Raw genomic sequence first — 23,233 nt, forward strand, 5'->3', positions numbered from 1 at the left:
CAAGAACAGTTTTCTTTAGTCTTGAATAAATACGTTAAAATAACCTAAAATATTTGATTTTTTGTATATTTTCCTCGCAATCAAAGTGAAAAGCAGAGTGTACAACAAGGGCATAAATGTCCATTTTTACCCTCTTCTACTATTTTGGTCTTCGCTTCGCTCAGACCAAAAAATTGCCTCGGGTAAAAATGGGTCACTTTATGCCCTTGTTGTACAATCTACTATTATCTGCTATCTATACAAAAACATGTGTCAGGGCGTGCACGGTCCAGTTAAAATGCGCTTAATAGAATGCGTAAAAACGAGGCACTTTGCGTGGAAATTTAAATAATGGCGTTACGGGAGAATGATTGATGTCTTCAGCTTCTTGACCGTTTATTACGTAACTTAAATATCAATTCAATACGATCATTCGCGGGTGTTAAAATACCAATCAGACGTACTATATACTATTAGTATTTCCTATTATAGTGTTGTTTGATGAATTGGGTGTATCAAATATACTGGGTTACATTAAAAGGAAAATAGGATCCAGTGCATTAATGCATAAAATACTAAGCTACCTTTTTCCCCATTATTCTCTCCGACTCTCGCCAAATCAAAGCACGCTATAGAATAGAACTAGTTGTTTAATTAAAACTAACTACCTTGGATAACTAAACCACCATTATAGCTCTAACTAACTAACTAACTATACAGCGCCGAGATAGTTCGCTACGAGCAACTTTTGACGAGAACTCTGAATGTTTTGGCGTCTATTGAAATGTCGACTTAATTACGTTATGACGTATCTCAGTACAATGCTCGTGGCTTTTAGGACCTTCTGTACTTCTGTATATAAAAGGAAACGCCGGGACTTATTGTCGTAAAGGTAATATCTCCCAGTTGCGATGCTCATGGCAGTTAGTACGTTCTGGACTTAAAGAGAATAGTCTACTGTCGTAATAGCGTATATTGATTAAATTGTTCGTGACTTTTAGGGCCTTCTTTGCTTGAGAACATTATATAGAGACTGTAGTTTCATAAAGTCGTAACTTACTAGCATATTCAAGGGTTTTTACGACTGTCTGTATATTGGCAATGAGAATATATTAGGCATCAAGCTCTACGAGTACCTTTAAATGAGGTACGGAGCTAGGATTTGGCATTAATAGACTAATGTTTATTTATGAAGATGTAGTACCATTTGATTGTAACGGAGAGTCAATCTCATCTGGTCTTTCGGCTTCTTTCTTAAGATTACGACATTTTTAACCGCCTTCATATTGTGAAGGAACATTTTGTACATATTTTTTTCTACGTAAAATATTGATGTAGGTACCTAATACCTAATATTCAGAGATTTAAGAAGAGTACAACAGTTGCTAATAAAGCATCTAGCTCAAATGGATTCCATCATCACCACCAGCCTATACACGAGTACATTTCACGGGCACGGGCATTGGCCTACTCTTACAGGGTTTGGTTTGGGCTATAGTTCCCACGCTAGCCCAACGCAGATTGGGTACTTCGCACACACGTTTGAATGTTTTCGATGTACAAACAGCAACACTCCTAACTGTAGGTACATCGGTGGACATTATTACAAAAGGCATAAGCTCCACCGATGTACAGTTAACAGTGTGGGCGATGGTGGCTTCCTCGCGATGATTTTTCACCAAAGAGCAACTGGTAAATAACAAATCGTCGGGTGACAAGCAAAAGTCACTAACTAAAACAATTGAAATTATTGGACAATAAACCGTGTTACAAGTGTAATAAAGTGCATTGTTACTTTAATTTTTTGATAGTACTCAGTGACTTTTGCTTGTCACCCGACGAAATTATATTTCGAATTTCGAACACAAGTTACGTGAAACTCATTGTTCCGAGCCGGAGTTCGAACCACGATCTCCAGTTGGGAAGCTGCACCGCTTGGCTACAAATTGATTTACACAAACTTTATTCTGTTTTTAACCAAGTAACACTTGGTTTTATAACCAAGTAACACTTGGTTTTATACAGGGTGGCTAAAAAATAACTGCATTCCTGTTGCCAGGGAGTTTTTGGGATTATACTGAGCAACTTTTACTATGGGACCAACCCCAAAACCGCGAAAAAAATTTGGCGCTTTCATATATTTTGGCTATTTTCTATGGGAGGGTAAAATTTTATTTTCGCGATTCGGGGTTGATCCCATAGTAAAAAGTTGCTCAGTATAATCCCAAAACTTGCCTGGCAACGGGAATGCAGTTATTTTTTAGCCACATTTTATATGCCAGATAGGTACTGAAAATTACAGTCAATTTACCTAATACAACTGTCATTTTACTACAAACAGATTGAGACATAAAATCAAAGCTTATAATTTTTAAACGCTTGATACATGCACATAGCTTGATTGATGGCGTTATCCACGTGATAAAATAAGTATCCCTTTTTAACACCGCGCGACTGAAAGTGACAGACACTGTCATTATCATGCTGTCACGTAGACAACTGCGACCATCATACAGATAGATTTATTTGTACAGCCTAAATAATTCCGTTTGTAGCTCCTGGACTTTGATCGTGATTGAAATCGAATTATTGGACGAATCACGATAATTGTCCTTTGAAATAATCCAAATAGCCATTTAATACGACTTAACAGGCCATTTTAATTGATGGACACAACTGAATTGATACTAAGAATAGTAAATTTCGATACAATTTCAAACACCCTAAAAATTTCAATTACGATACAAGTGCGAAAATTCCAAACGAGTGACGATAAATTGTAACACTACCGAAGGGAGTGTTTTAAATCGACACGAGTTGCGAATTACCTTTAGCCATAGACTAGGAATCCTCTAGATGGAGGTTAGAGCAATTATTTAATGACACCGATGCTGCCAAAAATACTGGGGTGCGGGGGACGAGGTGAGCGAGGTCCCGTGCCGTGATTGGTCCGTTCAACGACACGGACGTCACACAAAGACACTTTCGACTCGAAAATGGAGTAAAACTACCGTATGCGTGGCAGAGGGGGTAGCCGGTAGAGCTACTATGCTCAGTCTGGAGGATGTCTTGTCTGTGCCTTTAGCACGTGTATTGTACAATTTGTACAACGTTTTACAGTACATATGGCCCTTTAAATTTTCGACATACGCACGTATTGGCCTTATTCCCGCCCTAGGGCGGTAAAGTAGCACCATATGTACTGTAATTGTTCTAAACTGAAATAGATTTCATATGTCGTACGAAAGAAAAAGTGACCAAGGCCTCAAGTGCCCAGGGCTGCAATCGAACCAGCGTCCTCTGCATTCGCAGCAGATGCCTAGACCACTTGGCCTCGCGGACAATTTCAGTTTACAATTTTTATAACCGTGTTTCTACTTGAAATAAACATATTTGATTTGTTTCCTAGCAAGAATTGTTTTACTGTTTCTCAAATTAGTTTGAATAGAAAAGGAAGACTGAAAAGAGCTCTTCAAAAATAGAAATATGCTCGGTAAATGATTTAGCTTGGATAACAAAATAAGAATATAGTGAAGAAAATTGTAGCGGCGTATACCACGACATAGACATACTTACAATGTTTTTGCTAACAATAACAATACAAGTCATAAGTGCCGCGATTCGTGATATGTTTAGTATGATCGTGACATCGCTGGTTTTTTTGGGTCATACGCTGTACTCGTTCGCGTCTTTCCTGTAGACTTCGCAAAGTTAAGAGAACCTAAAGTTATTTATTACGCCGCACGCTTACTGATGGATTAGGTGTACTTCTTCAGTACTTAAGACTCAGATAGGACAACGTGATATATATGTAATATGTACCCGGGTTGTACATTATTTTTGTTTTGTCTACAGAAGTGACATTTATTCTAAAATGTGTTTGACCCTTTAATCAAATAGCGGCGATATCGCCTCTCGAATTTTACTATAAAGGTTCCGTCACACAGGCGCGTTTTCCGGGCGGGGCGTGAGCGTTTTATATGTAAAAGCGGCGCTCCCTGCTCACGGCCCGCCCGGAAAACGCGCCTGTGTGACGAAGCCTTAAGATCGGTGAAGAATGAGATGTCACGACCTGTCATTAGAACACGTAGAATGCGGCCTAAAGATTCGACATGCCTTACCCATCAGCGTGTGTAAGATCAAAAGTGATCCATCTTCGTTTTGCATGTTGTGCCCTCCGTTTGATTGACAGCCATTCAGGGCACATACACACCTCTATACACCTGTGAATTGAGTTCTCGCGCGCGACTCCGTACATTAAGCGCGACTTCAAGTATGGACTCGCGCGCGCGCGAGGACGCAACTTAGGGCTCATTTAGACGATGCGAGAACTCGCATGCGAGTTTCATTACACTGCGTTTTTTGATCGGTCGGTTGAATTGGACGTAAGTCACGTAACCAACAGTCCGCAATGTAACTAAAATCGCATGCGAGTTCGCGCGCCAAATCAGCCCTTACGCTAGACCGCCTGTAATGTACTTAAACTAGTGCTGTCGTAAACTCGTAAAGCCGACCAGACAACAATTTCCTTTTCATGAATTCCGTTTGCTTGAGAAAGCAATGAAACCAAAGAAATGTACTTACTTTATTTGTTTTATGAAATGTTCTAATTAGATTGAAACGGAGTGTACATTGTTATGCACATTGGGCCCTATACAATCCCCGAAAAAAGGCAACTTTGTCCCAATTGTCAATGTCAACCCTAACCACCGCGTGTAACTTTCATATAGACATATCTAATACCTTTAAACGAGCAATTCTTGTTTATTTAAATAAATAAATATTATAGGACATTTATACACAAATTGACTAAGCCCCACGGTAAGCTCAAGAAGGCTTGTGTTGTACTCAGACAACGATATATATAATATTAGGTCCTTACCTATGAAATTGGCGTTTTTGTTCATAGATATAAGTCTGATCCTAGTTTTTTTTTTTTTACAAAAGTACATACACAATTACAATAAAACTACAGTGCACTCAATAAACAACGATTTTACATACAATTAATTGTTATTTTTTATTGTTAAGTGTTCAGAATTAAGCCTTGAAAATAGGTCTTTTCATGTGCTGTCGGTTCGAGTATTAAAATTACTTATATTCTTCTAATGGTACCAATTTTCAAGAAATGGAGATATTGAAAACATACCTTAAAGGTGTCAAAAATTACTGGAAAAATTTTGTTTGGTTTGAATTAGCCATCAAAAAAATATCCGCAAAATTAATTGTATGGAAATTCGTGTTTCGTTGAAATTCTCCGTACAAAACGCCAATTTCATAGGTAATGACCTAATATATAAATACTTAAATACATAGAAAACAACCATGACTCAGGAACAAATATCTGTATCATCATACAAATAAATGCCTTTACCAGGATTCGAACCCGGGACCATCGGCTTCATAGGCAGGGTCACTACCCACTAGGCCAGACCGGTCGTCCGTATTTATATATATATATTTCGGGGATCTCGGAAACGGCTCTAATATAGGGGTTTTCGGGGGCGTTAAATCGATCTAGCTTGGTCTTATCTCTGGGAAAACGCGCATTTTTATATGTTTTCCGAGCGAAACTCGGTCTCCCAGATATTTTGGTTTATGAAAGTTTCTAATTAGATTGAAACATTGTACATTATTATGCGCATTGGGCCTTACACAATCCACGAAAAAAGGCAACTTTTTCCCAATTGTCAACCGCATCGCATGTAACTTTCATATAGACATATACCCCTTTATTCATAAAACTTCACGGGCCTAATTTAGTTAAATTATGTTTTAGATATCCCTTTCTTACAAATACATAAGTCAAAATGACAGATCAAGACAAACGATTCATAGCTAATTAAGGCCAGTAACGCGTTTATGAACAACGCCACTAGACTGAGACGCTCTTTTAAGATAAGCCGCTGTAAACCGCGTAAAGATTTATCACGATTTAAACAGTTCCATCCCGCTAAGACGTACGCATGCAGTGAGATGGGACCTTGTCGTACCAAGTTAACATGTTACATCCAAAAGCCTCTGAGGGCCTACCGCGAATCACGTTCGACGTGTTGCTTCCCTGTCGCACTTGTAAATCCGTACGTAAGTATGACAGGGGGGCAACACGTCGAACGTGGTTCGCGTGTTGCCCCTCTGAGACGCTTTGCTTGGGACGTTTGTAATGGGCATGACGCGAATTTTAAAAAGTTTTAGCACGCGTGATGCAAATCGTTATAAACAATATACCTTTTTAGTAGGTCCAACTAAAAAATGAAACACACCGAACTGTATAGATTTTCTGTAATTGGCTGTACGAGGACGCAGATGTAGGTGTTAAATATATTAAATCGAGTCACTCACGTACCTATTTGAAGTCGAAGATTATTCGACATGTCTAGATCCATAACGAAGAGCTTCAACAGGAGCAGGAAAGAGGTGTAAAAAACGCAACATCTTCTTAATCTAAATATTTAATAAATTTCAGTGTTTTTCTACTCGTAAGCCTTGTGACATAGGGTCTAATAATGGCCAGTTAAAGGTTGCTGTTAATTTAATACTGGACCGAAACCGGATTTCTTGCCAAAACCGAACCGTTCGGTTTATGCTGTAGTTTCGGCGGAAACCGAATATTTAGTCGGAGACTACAGTTTCGGCGCGGCCAAAAGGTTCGGCAGTTTTTTAGCCGAAACCTAAACTTCGACGTAAACATGATTTTTATGTCGAACTTCGCCCAACTTGAAACCATACCTAACTTCACATCACTTCTCACTCACTTCTTTTGGACACTAGTTGCTGTTAATTGAATACGTCAAGTACTCACCGGTACAACGTCCCCGAATGTATTTTCTTTACGCCGTCCATTGCGCAGCTATCATGTCGGTCCAGCCTTCCCTAGTGTCTCTGTCGACTTAACGCCATCACTGTTCGAAGATTGACTCACAAATGTACCTGGAACAACACATTAAAATGCTAATTAAAAATAAATAGTTGGAGTACGATTCGAACTTGCTATTTTGTTTATACCAGGTGGCAAACAAGCATAAGGCCCGCCGGATGGAAAGCGGTCGACGCCTGCAACCCCTTATCTGAGCTACCGCGATTGTTTATCGACTATTCATCCCTAGCTCATGTAAGTACGCTACCTACACCATATCGCGCGCGATATAGACTGCCTATCTTTTTCTAATACAGTCTATAGCTGGCTCACACGCAAGTCAAGCAAGTGCCTTATTTTGAGTGTGACTTGTGACAAGTGACTTGTAGCATAGCATCTCTGTCAACGTTGTACCTACCACAATATTCTAACAGATGGCGTTAGCGTTTCCTACATCGCGCTTACAGAGTTCCCAATATCAGTTACTATAGATACAACTCTCATTGGACTTCGGTCCCCAGGCATAACACCCGCCTGGAGAGAGAACTCTCTATTGCCCTCTCTCTACATTCCTACAGGTACAGACTGACTGAAAATTAGAGATGCACCGGTATATTCGGTTACTATCCAGTATCCGGCCTATCCGGCCATTATAGACCGGGAGACAGTGACACATTTTACTGGGTCATTTGTACCAGTATGGCGGTTCGTCAGGGGTCTAAGTACGTAATGAAGGAAAGAAAAATGATGGTCATAGCGCTGGTACCGGCGGCCCAATCGCGTGGGCGTTAGTCGAACGTGTCGGATAAAATACGAGTGTCGAACGATTTGTTCCACAAAAATCCTCGTATTTTCCGATAGTCCATAAAAAAGAAGTAGGCGGTAGCGTAATGCCATACTTCTCGAGGCGAACACGTTAATTTTAAAAAACAATTCAATCCTTTGTGCCAAGTTAATTTTTGTACAGGTGATCATCGTCGAGCAGCCAGCATGGACATCACCATGCCATACTTTTCGGATGGTTCCAAATGGCCGCCATACCGCCGCAAGGGAGTTAATTTTTTTGACCATCATTTTTCTTTCCTTCATTACGTACTTAGACCCCTGACGAACCGCCATACTGGTACAAATGACCCAGTAAAATGTGTCACTGTCTCCCGGTCTATTATTTTAATATCCGGGCGGATACCGGATAGTGACCTACTATCCGGCCGGATACCGGATAGTAACATTGCTTGATTTCGGAGTAAACAAAATTGGATTTAAGAAACAGTCAGGGTCATAATCGTACTCGTTTATTATTATAAAACAATTTAAACATTCTACTGACTTGCACCCGCACTCATTTCGAACCTAGAAATGAGTCCGCGCGAACGTAACTAGGAAACAGGTCAAATTAAAATTAAAAATAAATTAAATATCAAAACCTGCACAATGCGCACCTGAAATACCGCAATGTAGGTATAGTTTCGCCGGCCGAATATTCGGCGGCCGGATACCGGTTATTAGGTCGATGGGCAGGCCGGATATCCGGTATCCGGTATCCGGCCAAACAACTATCCGTTGCAACTCTACTGAAAATGCCTTGAATTTGGTTTTCTAGAGCCCGCCAGCACTTACGCAAAGATTTACAGATACAGTTAGATACGAGAAAAACGAATAACGAAATTTGATAACCCAGACATAAACGTGACCATGCAAGCCCATTAATCTGATAAACATAATCTTACAAGCCTGTAAATAAGTAAAAACGAGTAACGTTTCAAGAAATTGTAGCTCTTACATTAAAAGAAATGTTAAAATACCTATTGTTTGTCTTAAAAACATTGTTAGTCGCGTTCACAGCGACTATGAATATGATAATCACTATAACCAGGTTAATTGCAATGGCAATTAGCTGGGATGTCGCTCCAAACCCTAACAGGAGTCGAACATGAAGATAAACCAGTATAACCCGTATAATCAGCTCTCCGATCAGTGGGGTAACCATAGGGTGGCAATTGTGGCAAAGAGGGCAAAATGCCAGGGGCCCTAATTTGACTGACATGCCGTGAGCACAGACCCCTTTTGCCCACCTCCGAGAAATTGCCACGGACCTTGGTGTAGTTACGTCGCTGTCTCTGATTATGCATACGGAGAGTTCTTGAGTTACACTGGCTGAGTAAATGTTGGAATCAGTGCTTGGTAAGTAAACAGTGTAATACACTGTCTGGAGAAATATGGATGCTGCATAATTGTTGGAAAAACGGACATCTAGTAATGCTGTTTATGGTTTTCAGATCTTTTAAGTGATATTGGAGAATTCCATAAAATTGTTTACCACTGTCCCGTACAAACGAGTTTCCTATTCTATGATAAATGGTCAAAATATGCACAGAAAAATTATCGCCTGCTTTAAATACCGAAAAAAAAGTCGGAACACAGGAAATAAAATGCGTCTGTATGTGATAGCCCGTAGAATGCTCCTATTTTGGTTATTCTGTATTAGACCAGGGGCTCCGTAACATTTTGCGTGTCTGTCGTCCTGGTTCTTGTGACCTGACTTCCAGAAGCAGTGGGGGTTCTCTATTTGTTTTAATTAAAGGTTTTTTTTTCAAGTGAGTACCCAGATTTTTCATAAACAAATAAACCAATTTGGCGTGTAACCACATATATTTTACTATATAAATACACTTAAGTATATTATTAGTAAGCCATTACTTGCCTTTTTTTGTGAATAGTCATTGCCAAATGTGAGCCGATGAGACATGCCTATTAGCTTTGTCAAATAGACTCCACACAATTGCAAACAAGTACTTGCAGCACCAAAATACTGAGGCATCTACATTGTTGTTTATTCTATACAAGGTAAATGATCAATTGTGTTGGCATTTATGAATAGGGGCCCTTGAGGTTGCATGCAAATCAATAATACATTGTGTATACAAATTCATAGGGTTTTGTGTAGGCTTGAAACATGTTTAGTTTTCTAGCATAATCAGAAGTACTGAGCCTATCCCTGAATAACTGTGATGTTCAAAGGGTAGCTCATTGTTGTTTGTCAATAGGGCAGGTTCCTAGCTGTATCTTTAATATCTTACCAGCAGGGGCTGTTGCTCAAAAGCTTGTAATACAAGCGGATGTCACTTTTTGACAGCTGTTGTTAGAAAGGGACTTCCACTTGTATTACAAGTTACAAGCTTTTGAGAATCGGGCCACAGCCCATTATTATCCCTTCAGTGTCTTAAAACATAATTTTAGTGTTGTAGGAATTATAACTTTTAGTCAATTATTAAATTTCCATCCAATCATATTTTTTTACTTATCTTTTTTTTATTTATAGCCTTATTTCAGAATACATTTTTTTTAAATACTATATCTAGTTTTCCTTAATCTACATTCTATGATAACTGCTTCTGTGTGCCTTTGGGCAAAGGCCTCCCCCAATCTTCTCCACTCTTCCTTATTTTGAGCTATTCATATTTTTAGATACATGTTCATTCTTGATTTACATACAAATGAGGGTAAAAATATTAGTGATAAAAATCCTAAGAATTCTAATTAGAGTTGGACATTAATTTAATTACTAAAATACAGTTGATAAAAAGAGACAAACAGGTTTACAAATAAAAATACTTTAACACACTTAGATTGGATGGTTATCCCTATTTGGTTTTGCACATTTATGCCATAAAAACAGATCCCTACTATTTTTGTTACACCTGTATAGGTATTATCTATGTGAGGGCAACTATTGCATACATAGTCATATACCGGTATTACAGTTAGTTTTAGCAATATAGTCTCGTAAAGAATCAATAGGACGCAATATTAAAAGTAGACACTACTACACTATTCAAAACTACTGACACACCACATACTTTACAATTTACACAAATTCCTGAATGAATACATCATCAAATTGCAGTGTTACACGAGCATACTGAGGAAAAATGCGCGAAAACCTGATGCTATAGAAAATCTATCCGTTTATTCAGAAAACGTGACTTGAGTATCACGTAGTAGGTAGACCTATACTATAGCGGTTCATTGATACGTATTGTACTACGGCTTAGCGTTGAAAATGTTACTCTAAGCACAAAACAGCCAGCCCAACATGTTCTAGCGCTTCGCTCGCTACTACAGGCTTTCAAAATGTAAATACAAATGCAGGAATACTTACCGAAAAATGGCCACAAACGACAATATCTCACAAACTTAAAAGATCAACTCATAGCGCTTTCAGATAAATGGAACGTGAGATAGTTTTTTACACCAACAATTTCCCGTACAAATGCACTTTCCAACAGCTTTTACTATTACGGCCTACTATCGCAAGTAGTACAAACAGTACGAAAAATACTTAACGTCTGACGTACTTTGCGCGAGGGAGCGGTCGGAATGTAATCAGTGGAGATTAACGAATAAGCCACCTTATTACACCTTTACACACGAACACAGTCGAAGTATTTAATAAATTCACTAAATTTATTCCGCATATATGGATTTTATCACAAAACACCATGAAATAATTATTTTAGGCGTCAACGAAGCGATATCCATCCGTCCCTCCACCCTTCACCGTACATCATAGACAATATGCTACGTCGATCATAGATAACGTAGAATGAACCTGGAATGAACATACTAATTTCTTATATGGCAATATCGGAGATTATGGTGGTATAAGAAAAAAAACGCAAAAACCTTTGCTTCGGATGGATATCAGAAAAATTTAAAATATAAAAATCACGCCGATATGTCACTTACATTTAAATATGCGCAATTAAAAAAGGCCAAGCGGCTTACTATTGTTTTCTCAGCTGGGATCCCAAGACAAACTCTTGTTAAAAAAGGATAAATGATTAATGACAGCACATAGTGTTCCCATAATTAAATTTAAATAAATGATGTCAAGGATTAAAAATGTATTCCTTAAGATAATGTACATGTAGCCTTATTTATTTTCACACTATTGGTTAGTCATAGTTAAATATTATCGCGTAATTATTTTTTTTAGTTATCGCTGCGACAAGATTCTACATTATATTCCATTGCGAGTGCCATTTGATAGTATTATAAAAGATGTTTATAGTTTGGCCCAGGACTTGCCCAGGACTGTCTCATTTCAAACATAGACAGAGAGAATCATACTTTCTTTGTCTTATGCTAGTACTAGCACCCCAAAAGAAAAGGATAAGTATAGTTATCTTTGTTGTTACCGTGTTGTTACTGACTGACAAGTTGTGTTTGCCAGACTATAATTATTAATGGTTGATAATTCGAATGAGAATCATTATTTATTATATGTTTCATTTATTTATTCCTTTATTAGAATCTGTTAAAATTAAATTGCTTCGTAAGACTTTTAAAATGGTAAAAAAAACACTCGAGATAGTGATTTTAATTCATTTACATATTATAAGACATTTAACTACTACATTTACAAAAAACTTGAAGAGTCAGTTAAATAATAATATGAATTAGACTTCTGAACACCTTTCATAAATAAAAGCGTTGCACTCTGACAGGTACCACAAAAAATAGTACAAAAACTCACATTCCGTTATTCCCGTTCAGTGAGTATCTAGCTTTACAATCTTTTTCTTGGCCTACACGACACTAGCGCCAAACATTTGTGAATCGCTGAGCAATCTTGAACATTTTTTGTTGTTTTGTGAAGGAAAATTGTCTCAAGTATCCATGTGTGCACATATATGTGTTATGTTGTGTGTGCGTGGTGATTTGTGTTAAATGCTGATAGAAAGAAATTAAAAATCAGGTATATTTTAACAATGAAACTTTCATAAATGAGAAGAAACGCAGTGTTTGGTGTTATCAAGTGCTAGTGAATCCGTCGGGAGGCGGTAATCGTGTACGTTTATTCGCTATTTGTGGATTCTGGATCTCGTCGACTCGATGTACCATAAACAAAAATGTCAGCGATCCTGATTTTTTGTTTCTTGCTGCATACCCATCGTTATACCTTAATTAGATCACACGAATGCTATAAAATAATGTTAGACGCTTTCTCCGGAGGTGTCGATTCGTCGAGACGGCGTACCTGAGGCAATAAATCGGCCATAATAAACGTGCGTTTGGTGTGCTTGCGACAGTCTACACCCGATCTCATTGTTTATGTATGGAGTTTAAACGAGGAATTTTTATGGGATATTGCGGTGTATTCCCGTTTTAATTGAATATCTGGATTAAATCAGAGGTGGTTGTGTTGATACGGCGCGGGTCGTGGCACGGCGGCCAGCGTCGTTCCGTCCGTCAAGGTTTTTACATATCTCTATTTATAATAATCTCTGGATCGTTTGGTGCATAATGAAATTCTCGTAATGAAGTGCCGTTCCGTGGATTGTCGGGCCATGTGCCAATAACGGCACCGTGACGAAAGGCGTCGTCGTAACGTATGTATACAAACGCGTTTTGACGCTGTTTACTCATTCACAACCATCATATGTCTAAGATTCTACCTTTATATATCTCCTTGGGGGTGCTCTCTGAGCCACAAACCCACATTCAACTCATGAAAGGACAAATCTATCCTAAACATGTCCTAATTAGTAATTCTAGTAATGATGGCATGAAAGATGCTGGTAATTTTCAACATTACTTTCAATCCACCATCATAATACATCATAAAATAAAAGAATGTGCTGTTTGTAAATGATATGCTTTGAAACTTGATTGGGAAACTAATAAAACCTGATCATTGACAGAATATAGACAACTTAACCCCTAAAATCGGTTTTAATGAATCAAATTGCTACCTCAAGAGTTTAAATATAACTCTAGTAAAATACTTTTTTGTGAAAGTCTTCATTGGCATAAAATTATAGCCAATTTTTTACTATCATTCACTAATCACATATAATCAGGTACCTATAATAATTAAAATGTATGTGATTTTTTGTAAGGAGTAGAGTAAAAACTAATTTCAAACATCTCTGTGTTGTATTCAAGATAACCTGAGAATGGTAAACAACGCAAAATCAGTAGTAGATATCAGCCTTATCACAAAAATGAGCATCAACTGTATTTCAATGTACATGTAATTACTTTTAAACATAATATCAATATCATTGATATAAGTAATATCTCATTTTATTGCATTGAAAGGTAAATAAACAATGCATGACTGGATTTTAGTTAAGGCCCGATTTACCTACACATCGCTTACTGTTAAGTGTGACTAGTGTGAGTTCATACATTTGCTACTAAACACAAGTTAATTGCCTAACACTAATCAATGTATAAAATGAGCCCAATACAAACCATTACTCTGATTGCCAGTATGATTTAACCTATAGGGCTAAGATGGTCGGCTCTGTATCATTTGTCACCAATGTCACCATTACTGCCACCTTCTAACAAATATGTAAGTGTGAAAGTGACGCATGGCATGACAAGTAATAAAAATGCGACCATGATATGGCTTCTGGAGTTAAATCCTTTAACATGTTCACTGCAGCATGTGGTCCGTTCAGCCCCATATATGTATTATGATGAAATGAAATTTATAAGCAAATGATCTGATGAAATTACTATGTCAAAGATTGAATTCATGTTTAAAATTCAGAATTTAACCCCAAAGTACCTCATATTATGATTATGAAGATCCTTAATAGCAATAAACTGTTTGACTGTAATGCCTGTGTTTTATACTAAAATTACGAGTACATAGCCAATAGCCAATCGCAAGTACAGAATCTTTACTGAGAGGCAAGCTTTTTACCAGGTATGTACAGTTCATGAGATTTAAAAAGTTCATCATCATAATTTGAAAAGTCCATTAGAAATATTGTCCCATAGACTAATCCATATAAAGTATTGCATATATTTTAATCATAAAGTACAAAATTAAAAAAAAAACTCATTTCATCTGATAGAATAAAATAATTATAAAATTTGTAGAAATTATTTTAATTACTAGAAAAATATATAAAAATATTGCAACTCTTTGCCTGGACAGAAAGCTGCATATTTGAATAGATTATTTGTAAGCCTTTAAAAAAGAAAAAAAATGTGAATTTTGATGTACAGTCACCACACGGGGTTGTTAATGCCATTTAGGGTTCTTGCTAAATTTGAAATTATATAGCGTAAGTATTGAACAACCAGTTTAGCTAGGACCCCAAATGGGGCAACAGTCCCGAAGTGTGATGGTACTATTAGGAATTTGTTAGTTAAATGTTTTTTCCAAGTGAGAATACTATGTTTTTGGTATTTAGACAAAACCTTTAAATGAAGAAGCTTTAAAAAATACTTTTAGACCTATTGTCACAAATTATAATTGTGAAGGCTATGGCTGCCATCCATGTTTTCGGAGCTAATAATTGACACTAAAAGTGTGTTTTCCCCCTAACACCATCCCATAGGGAACATTTTTTGTTTCTTCAATGAAATCATTTGTAGAGATTACATTTCTGGCTTCACTCATATATTTGCACTTAGGATTACATATTAGCACCTATTCTGTTGGTGGTGAAAATTACAGATATTTATTAATTTCTTTAAAAACACAGGATAAACAGCATTCCTCCGAAAGGTTCTTTGGTTTGTCAACTCTTCCCGCCACTTTATTTTTTTATTTAAATACAAGAACAACTATACTGTATTATTTTCCTAGTATTTTGTTACTAATTTTAATTGAATGTTACTCTTTAATTAAAATTAGTAACTTAAAGCTACACAAGATGCGTGCGTAGGCGTTGTAACATATAAAGTCTCATAAGGGACTTCACACTTCGTGCGTGACGTTTCCGTGCGGAGCAATGTGACATCCCGTATGAGGATTCATATATTACAAACCCGCCTTTTTATGCAAGCTGGAATTAATTTTGTCCGTCCATATTTGTGTCATATACCTACTTGGAAATTTCGGCCCATGCCACAGTAACCGGATGGCCGAGCGGTCTAGGCATCTGCCGCGTAAACAGAGAACGCTGGTTCGATTCCAGGTCTGGACACTGGAGGCCTTAGTAATTTTTACAAGCTTTTATTTACTTTCACCTGTCCCGTTGTCTGTCGGTCTGTAATCAAATCACACAAGTTAAATTTGATCCACTTCCCGGTTTCCGATTGAGCTGAAATTTTGCATGCATGTATAAATTGGATGACAATGCAATATTATGGTACCATCGAGCTGATGATGGAGACAGGAGGTGGCCATAGGAACTCTGTGATGAAACATGCGTAAACACGCAACCTAATTGTGTTAGGGGTTTTTAGAATTGTCTCGGTGAGTATATGTTGTCTGTCGTAAGAAAAGTACAGTCAGCGATAAAAGCTTGTACCAAAAATGAAATTTTTAGCAAAAACTTATTTCCTTCGTATATGACATATAATTTGGTTTATAATTTTGTCCGTTTGTCTGTACAGTCAAGTTGGCGAAGGCACGCAGGGGTATGATAAAGGAGAAGGAGAAGGGCGGCGGCGCCCGCCTCAAGGACGAGCCCAGCGACTCCGCTGAGCCTGGTGAGTACCGTCCCCCACACTGTTAACTGTACCAGGCGTGGCTCACTCCGCGATTTCGTCGCGTCGCAACAAGTAGCTACTAGGGCTCCCGATATCCGTGCTACACGCCAACCCGTGTGTCCGTTTTCTTAGCCCCGGCGGTGCTAAGCGTCCGAACTACACACGAACCCGTCAAAGCCCGTGTCCGTGTTGTGCGTTCGGCTCCGGATTTGCGTTCGGCTCCGGATCTAGTTGTTGTTGTTCTGTTTTTTTTCGTATTGCTTGTTATTGGTAATGTGTTATTGTCCGTTATAAACTTTTCATTCTTCGCTCTTATAAAGAACGCGTCCGATCGTCACTATACGTCGAGAACGGGACGGACCCTTGTATCCGTGGATCCGGATACACGGGTAACACGGGTACACGGATCTTAATTACGCGGATCCTAATTACCCGTTCCAAACGGGCGACAAATCCGGTTTCGTGTAACTAGTGATGTGCCGTTCCCGGGAAAATTCCCTTGGTGGGAAATTTCCTGGATAGGTTCCCGGGAAATTTCCCATATGATGGGAAAGTATGGGAATTTTGAAATGGCGCATAGATATACTATTTTATTATCAGAAATTCCGCCAACACTTAGCATCTTAAACTTTTTTTTAAAACATTATAAACTGTATCTCATCCGCGTACGAAAATTCCCTATACTCCGGGAAATTACCCATTCTTCCCGGGAAATTTCCCATTCTTCCTGGGAAATTTCCCATAGTTACTGGGAATGATTTCTCGGCCAAAATATATTTTTTTTTTACAATAATACGCCATTATTCAACAAAATCGATACAAATCATCACAGTTTAATCAGGGTCAAAATAAGTTAGGCACTAATAAGAATAGTGGAGTTCCGTAAGCTTTTTACCAAGAAATTCTTCTACATACGAGTGTTAAGGACGGGTTCTTGTGAATGTTTATGCATTACATTATCAAAATATCTAATAAAAAAAATCTGGAGCCATAATTTTTTGAAGATTAAAAAAACATCTTAAACTTTTTTTAAAAACATTATAAACTGTATCTCATCCGCGTACGAAAATTCCCTATACTCCGGGAAATTACCCATTCTTCCCGGGAAATTTCCCATTCTTCCTGGGAAATTCCCCATAGTTACTGGGAATGATTTCTCGGCCAAAATATATTTTTTTTTACAATAATACGCCATTATTCAACAAAATCGATACAAATCATCACAGTTTAATCAGGGTCATAATAAGTTAGGCACTAATAAGAATAGTGGAGTTCCGTAAGCTTTTTACCAAGAAATTCTTCTACATACGAGTGTTAAGGACGGGTTCTTGTGAATGTTTTTGCATTACATTATCAAAATATCTAATAAAAAAAAATCTGTAGCCATAATTTTTTGGAGATTAAAAAAACATTTTTATAAGTATCCATTTGTATGGAGAAAATGTCGAAATGATCTGACTTCGCATTCAGGTACATCGGGGGCTTAAAGTGATGCCATATATTTTTTTGAAACATCCAAAGTGTCGATTGTTGTAAGCAAATCCACTTTCCAAGTTTTTTTTTGGGATGCCACTTTGCATTTTACGGTTTTTAGCTACTTTATTTTACTAAACGCAGTTACTTGTCGTTATAGCTAGCTTTAATTAAAATTGTAATACACTTAATCTGTTTCAATATACCCCTGTTTGGGGAATTTTCCCGGGAACACCGGGAAATTTCCCATATTGGAATATTCCTCGTTCCCGGGAAATTCCCTCGGCACATCACTACGTGTAACACGAGAACGGGGCCCCGGAAACGGGTACACGAAACCCGGACGCTACCGCGAGCCCTAGTAGCTACAAGTATATCCGTCCCACACCAATTTTGGTGGCAAGCCATAAGCCACGCGTGGCGGTTGCTCCACCTAGCGGTCATATCTGTCCTTAATCGTAACAGACGCGTTTTATTACAGTGAGTCTTCTGTACCTAGTACTATTATTTATTCTGTGACTGTACATAGGTGGACCTTATGTAATATGTTCCACCGATGTACAGTTAGGACTGTTGCTGTTTGTACTGAAATTACATTTTGGTCTCGTAAAAATGCTTATTTGGTGTCTATTGGCGTTTTTAATCAAAGACGTATTTTTCTTAGCATTCTTGGTCTCACACAAACTGACTAAACCTCACTGAATACTAAAGGAGGCTTGTGTTGTTGGCTGCCCAGACAAATATGTATGTAATATACAAATACTCGAATACGTAAGAAACACCATAGGAAATACGACTCGAGAACACAGTAATATACAAATACTCGAATAGGTAGAAAACACGACTCGAGACCAAATACGATATGATGGTCGTCCTTGTCTACGTGACAGCGTGATAAAACGGTGTCCGTCACTTTCTATCCCACGGTGCGAAAAAGTGACAGTTATTTTATCACGTGGATAAAGATGGATAAAGCCATCCATAATACGCCGGCTGTGCTCATCAGTCATTACACAAATAAATGCACTTACCGGGATTCGAACCCACGACTGTCGTCTTCATAGGCAGGGTACTAGCGTCAAGGCCAGGGTCATTAAAGGGGGCTCCCGTAGCTGTTATAAAATAGAGGCTTCGTTCAGATATTTTTGTATAGCTTGGATGCTTTGATATACATATCTGACGACGACTATTCTTCAGTTGCGTGCGGAGAGTGCGAAAAAAATATTCATGATTTAATTAAAATATCCAAGATACTGAGCTAATAATTAATCCGTATGACCTTTTTTACCTCAAGCCTTCTAATGCATCTTAAAACAAATACATCTCAAGATAACATTCATTTGTACAGTCGCCATCAAATATATCGGAGCGGCTAAGGTGCTCACAAATATCTGAACCCGCCTCTATTGTCAAGGCGTTAGAGTGCGTGCTCAGATATTTTTGAGAATCTCGGCCGCTCCTATATATCAAGATAACATACATTTGTACGATTGAATAAAAAGAACAATAGAAATGCGATGGTGAAAGCATAAGTTATCGTCCATGCGTGTAATCAATTCTTCTTGATTGTGTACAGGCGGCTTAGCACGGTCGCGTTTTTATCCCTTGTCACCATGCCTGTCACGTTCTAACAAGTATGTAAGTGCGAAAGGGACGCGCATAGTGATAGTCGATAAAAATGGAACCGTGCTGAGCCCGCAGAATACGAGACTGGATCTAATAGAAATATTTTATTTAGTTAGATGCGGTTTATTGGAGTGGAATCAGTGCGTTTATTTATTTTAAAACTAACGCTCGGAGTTGTAAGGGCCGATTCGGCAGGTTTGTGTTTTGTAATATTCGAACTTGTGTGATAGAGTACCGGGCGTTGTTTGCGAAATTTAATTTTACGATAGTCCGAATATTAGAAAACTAGTATAATATAATAAAAAAAAACCGGACAAGTGTGAGTCGAACTCGCCCGCCGAGGGTTCCGTACTTTTTAACTGTCTAGCTATCACGGTTCATGAGATACAGCCTGGTGACAGACGGACGGACGGACGGACGGACAGCGGAGTCTTAGTCATAGGGTCCCGTTTTTACCCTTTGGGTACGGAACCCTAAAATAGTACTTATAAACCAAGTGAAGGGCGACGCCTCCCAACACAAGTATTTATTTTTTATTTTTATTAAAACTTTACACATAATATTCTGCTTAACGAGCGGCTCCATCACCTGTATCGCGAACCTTGAATATCTTATAAAATAAAGATTTATTTATTTATTCTAAATACCGCGATATGAGCCTTAGTTCTTTTCTATCTCGCTTGTCATTGGCGGTGGGAGGGCTGCCTAAGGTAGTCTTCACATTGTATGCGGATCTGCACGCCTCTCCGGTGTGTGAGCGGGACATACTACACGTGCATAATGCTGTCTCGCTCACACATCGGAGCTGCGTGCGGATCCTTATCAGTGTCATAACCGCTTAAGTAAGGCCCGTCTATGACTATTTGGCTATGCCCACTCAATAAAAAAATTGGCAATGTACCAAAATTAACAAGTTGGAAAATATGCATAATTGGCACTTGTCGGTAGGTGTAATTTATAGCTTTAAATTATAAGTATAACAATTGATGTTATTTCTAAACTTTATTTTTATTCATGTATTTTTCGACCGACAACAACTGTTATCGTGTTCACGGACGAAGTAAACACAATTTGATTGTTAAGAGAATAAAAAGTATGTACAGCCACGCTTTGTGATTGTTAAGGGGCCCACTGATTAACAGTCCGCCGGACGATATCGACCTGTCAGTTAGAACAAAATTTTGACAGTTCCGAACAACTGACAGGCCGATACCGTCCGGCGGACTGTTAATTAGTGGGCTGCTTTAAGCCATTTGGGGTTCTAGCTAAATTGGAAATTCCATTAGCGTAACTATTGAACAATCAATTTAGCTAGGACCCTGAATGGCTCAACAATCGCGGAGCGTGATGGTACTTAATGTAGGTCATTTTGAACACCTAACCCGCAAGGGCTAGGTGCATTCACGCACACTTACATGCAAGAAATGGCAATATTTTGTAGTTCTATTCAGATAATAATGAAATGAGACACTGTTGAGTGTAAACATGTTTCGATTTGGACGTAATATTTTTTATTGTTTTCGCCAATATCAACACATCTTATGAAACTGTTTATATTTTGGGAGAAACGGTGAAAATCCACAATTTGTGCACACTGATGCCATCTTTTGGCTGATATCGGCATCCCTTCCCTAGACATCCATCTTGACTCTTGAGCATTCCTTCTGACGATTGTTCAAAAAAAGAATTAAGTTTAAACAGCTTTTTTTGTGATGTTCTTGATCACTAATCAGTCATACTTAACTTTCCAGTTTCGATTGAAGCAAAATGAAGATTACAAAATTATAATAAATCGTAATTATGCCGAAACATCATTTTTAGGGTTCCGTACCCAAAGGGTAAAAACGGGACCCTATTACTAAGACTCCGCTGTCCGTCCGTTCGTCCGTCCGTCCGTCCGTCTGTCACCAGGCTGTATTTCATGAACCGTGGTAGCTAGGCAGTTGAAAATTTCACAGATGATGTATTTCTGTTGCCGCTATAACAACAAATACTAAAAAGTACGGAACCCTCGGTGGGCGAGGCCAACTCGCACTTGTCCGGTTTTTTTCCACTTGACCACCTCAGGTGTTACAGTAATTAACCATTTATAGCAATATTACCGACTAAATACACCAGTATTGTATTTTTTTTTATCGGGAAGGCGTTATAAATAATGATGAGTTTGATTTCATTATTCATCAAATCATTATTAACTTCGACAGGAATTCATTGTAACAAGTTTTGCAATTTAAACCCTGTTTGCTAGCAAATGCCTCAGGCATACATTCAATAACAAACTTCATTCATATTTCGACATCGACCACTTAGGACGACATGTTTAAGACTTTCAAAATCGTCGTAAATGGTCTTTGCTGACGTGATTTTTATTATCATTGATCCAAAGTGAAAAATAGAATAAATGCGGGATGGATGAAATGGCGACAGGTCTCTGGAACAACTTGCGATCCACGAATGCCTCTTAAACTTAAGAGGAAAGTCTACAGGACAATCGTGAGACCTGTTGTAATGTATGGATCAGAATGCTGGGCGACGAAAGTGGCGGATGAAAGAAGAGTGCACGCGGCGGAAATGAGAATGTTGAGATGGATGTGTGGAGTGACAAGAAAAGATCGGATTAAGAATGAGTATATAAGGGGAAGTTTGAAAGTAGCACCAGTAACGGAGAAGATGAGGAGTAGTAGGTTAGCGTGGTATGGGCATGTAATGAGGAGGGATGAATGCCATATAGGCAAAAGAATGTTAGGGATGAATGTTGATGGGCGGAGAGCGGATGGTAGACCCAAAAAACGATGGATGGATTGTGTGAAAGAGGATATGAGAAAGAAAGGAGTGACTGCTGAGGTGACAAAAGACAGAGGAGAATGGAAGAGAAAAACATGTTGTACCGACCCCACATAACGTGCTATAAGGGCCGGGAAAAGAAGAAGATGCATTAAGGAAGTTGTGTATATTATACATTTTGGTCTAATAATATACAAACACGGCACAATTCGGACATGTTGCTGACAACTCCAAGACTTGAGTATCTAAAAACCGGCGCCTTTATCACGTTTTTGGAGGGGTCATAGAAATGGGAAATGAAATCTTAATTGGCTTAATTCAATCTCAGGCGACCGCTCGCACCAATGAGTTTCTAGGAACATATGGCCGAAATATCACTCGATTGACTCGATATTTACAAGTTGCTTTTAGATAAAAGCAAACATCGTGAGGAAAGGGGATCGCAATAAAGCTTAGTTTAGACTTTAGTAGCTTAGTTAAAAACAAAAAATACCGGCCAAGTGTGAGTCGGACTCGCGCACAAAGGGTTCCGTACAATTACGCAAAAAACAGCAAAAAAAATCACGTTTATTGCACGCGACTCCACTTTAATATTTCTTTTATTCTGTTTTTAGTGTTTGTTGTTATTGCGGCAACAGAAATACGTCATCTGTGAAAATTTCAACTGCCTAGCTATCACGGTTCATGAGATACAGCCTGGTGACAGACAGACGGACAGCGGAGTCTTAGTAATAGGGTCCCGTTTTTACCCTTTGGATACGGAACCCTAATTAGAGCCTGCGCTAACCCTTAGTTGTCAAACTGGACCCCATGCTCCTTTATGATGCGACCGGGAAAACGCTAAGATGAGGAAGAGGAATGATCTCTTGTCACGTTTTAATATTACGACAGAGTCCATTGACCATGGACCAAGCCATTGTTTTTGAAAAAAAGTAGTTATTTCACAAACCATACATACACACAGAATAGAGGTTTTTATATTTCTTGTGTTTCTTTGACCGCCAAGCGCCTATGGAGATTACATTTAGTGGCCCTCTTGTTTATGTCGCT

The 23,233-nt window shown here is 38.4% G+C and overlaps 2 protein-coding genes across 3 annotated transcripts in view; one reads left to right on the forward strand and one right to left on the reverse strand.

The window, feature by feature from the left end:
* LOC134801520 (catenin delta-2) overlaps positions 1-11,418 on the reverse strand; it is a 95,425-nt gene extending 84,007 nt beyond the window's left edge. The window contains exons 1-2 of the mRNA XM_063774132.1: positions 10,998-11,418; positions 6,782-6,909 (exon numbers count right to left, since the gene is read on the reverse strand). Of these exons, the coding sequence (XP_063630202.1) occupies positions 6,782-6,822 (41 nt within the window). The 5' untranslated portion in view covers positions 6,823-6,909; positions 10,998-11,418. The remainder of the gene's footprint in view (positions 1-6,781; positions 6,910-10,997) is intronic.
* Positions 11,419-12,442: 1,024 nt separating this feature from the next.
* LOC134801447 (collagen alpha-1(I) chain-like) overlaps positions 12,443-23,233 on the forward strand; it is a 31,408-nt gene continuing 20,617 nt past the window's right edge. Inside the window, exons 1-2 of one of the 2 annotated variants that reach the window (XM_063774017.1) lie at positions 12,443-12,689; positions 16,205-16,300. In XM_063774017.1, coding sequence (XP_063630087.1) covers positions 16,231-16,300 — 70 coding nt within the window. In that variant the 5' untranslated portion in view covers positions 12,443-12,689; positions 16,205-16,230. Of the gene's footprint in view, positions 12,690-12,713; positions 13,096-16,204; positions 16,301-23,233 lie in introns of those variants that run through there. The other variant, XM_063774016.1, reaches the window with a different exon arrangement.

Source organism: Cydia splendana, chromosome 22 (assembly GCF_910591565.1).
Source record: "Cydia splendana chromosome 22, ilCydSple1.2, whole genome shotgun sequence".
NCBI lineage: Eukaryota > Metazoa > Arthropoda > Insecta > Lepidoptera > Tortricidae > Cydia > Cydia splendana.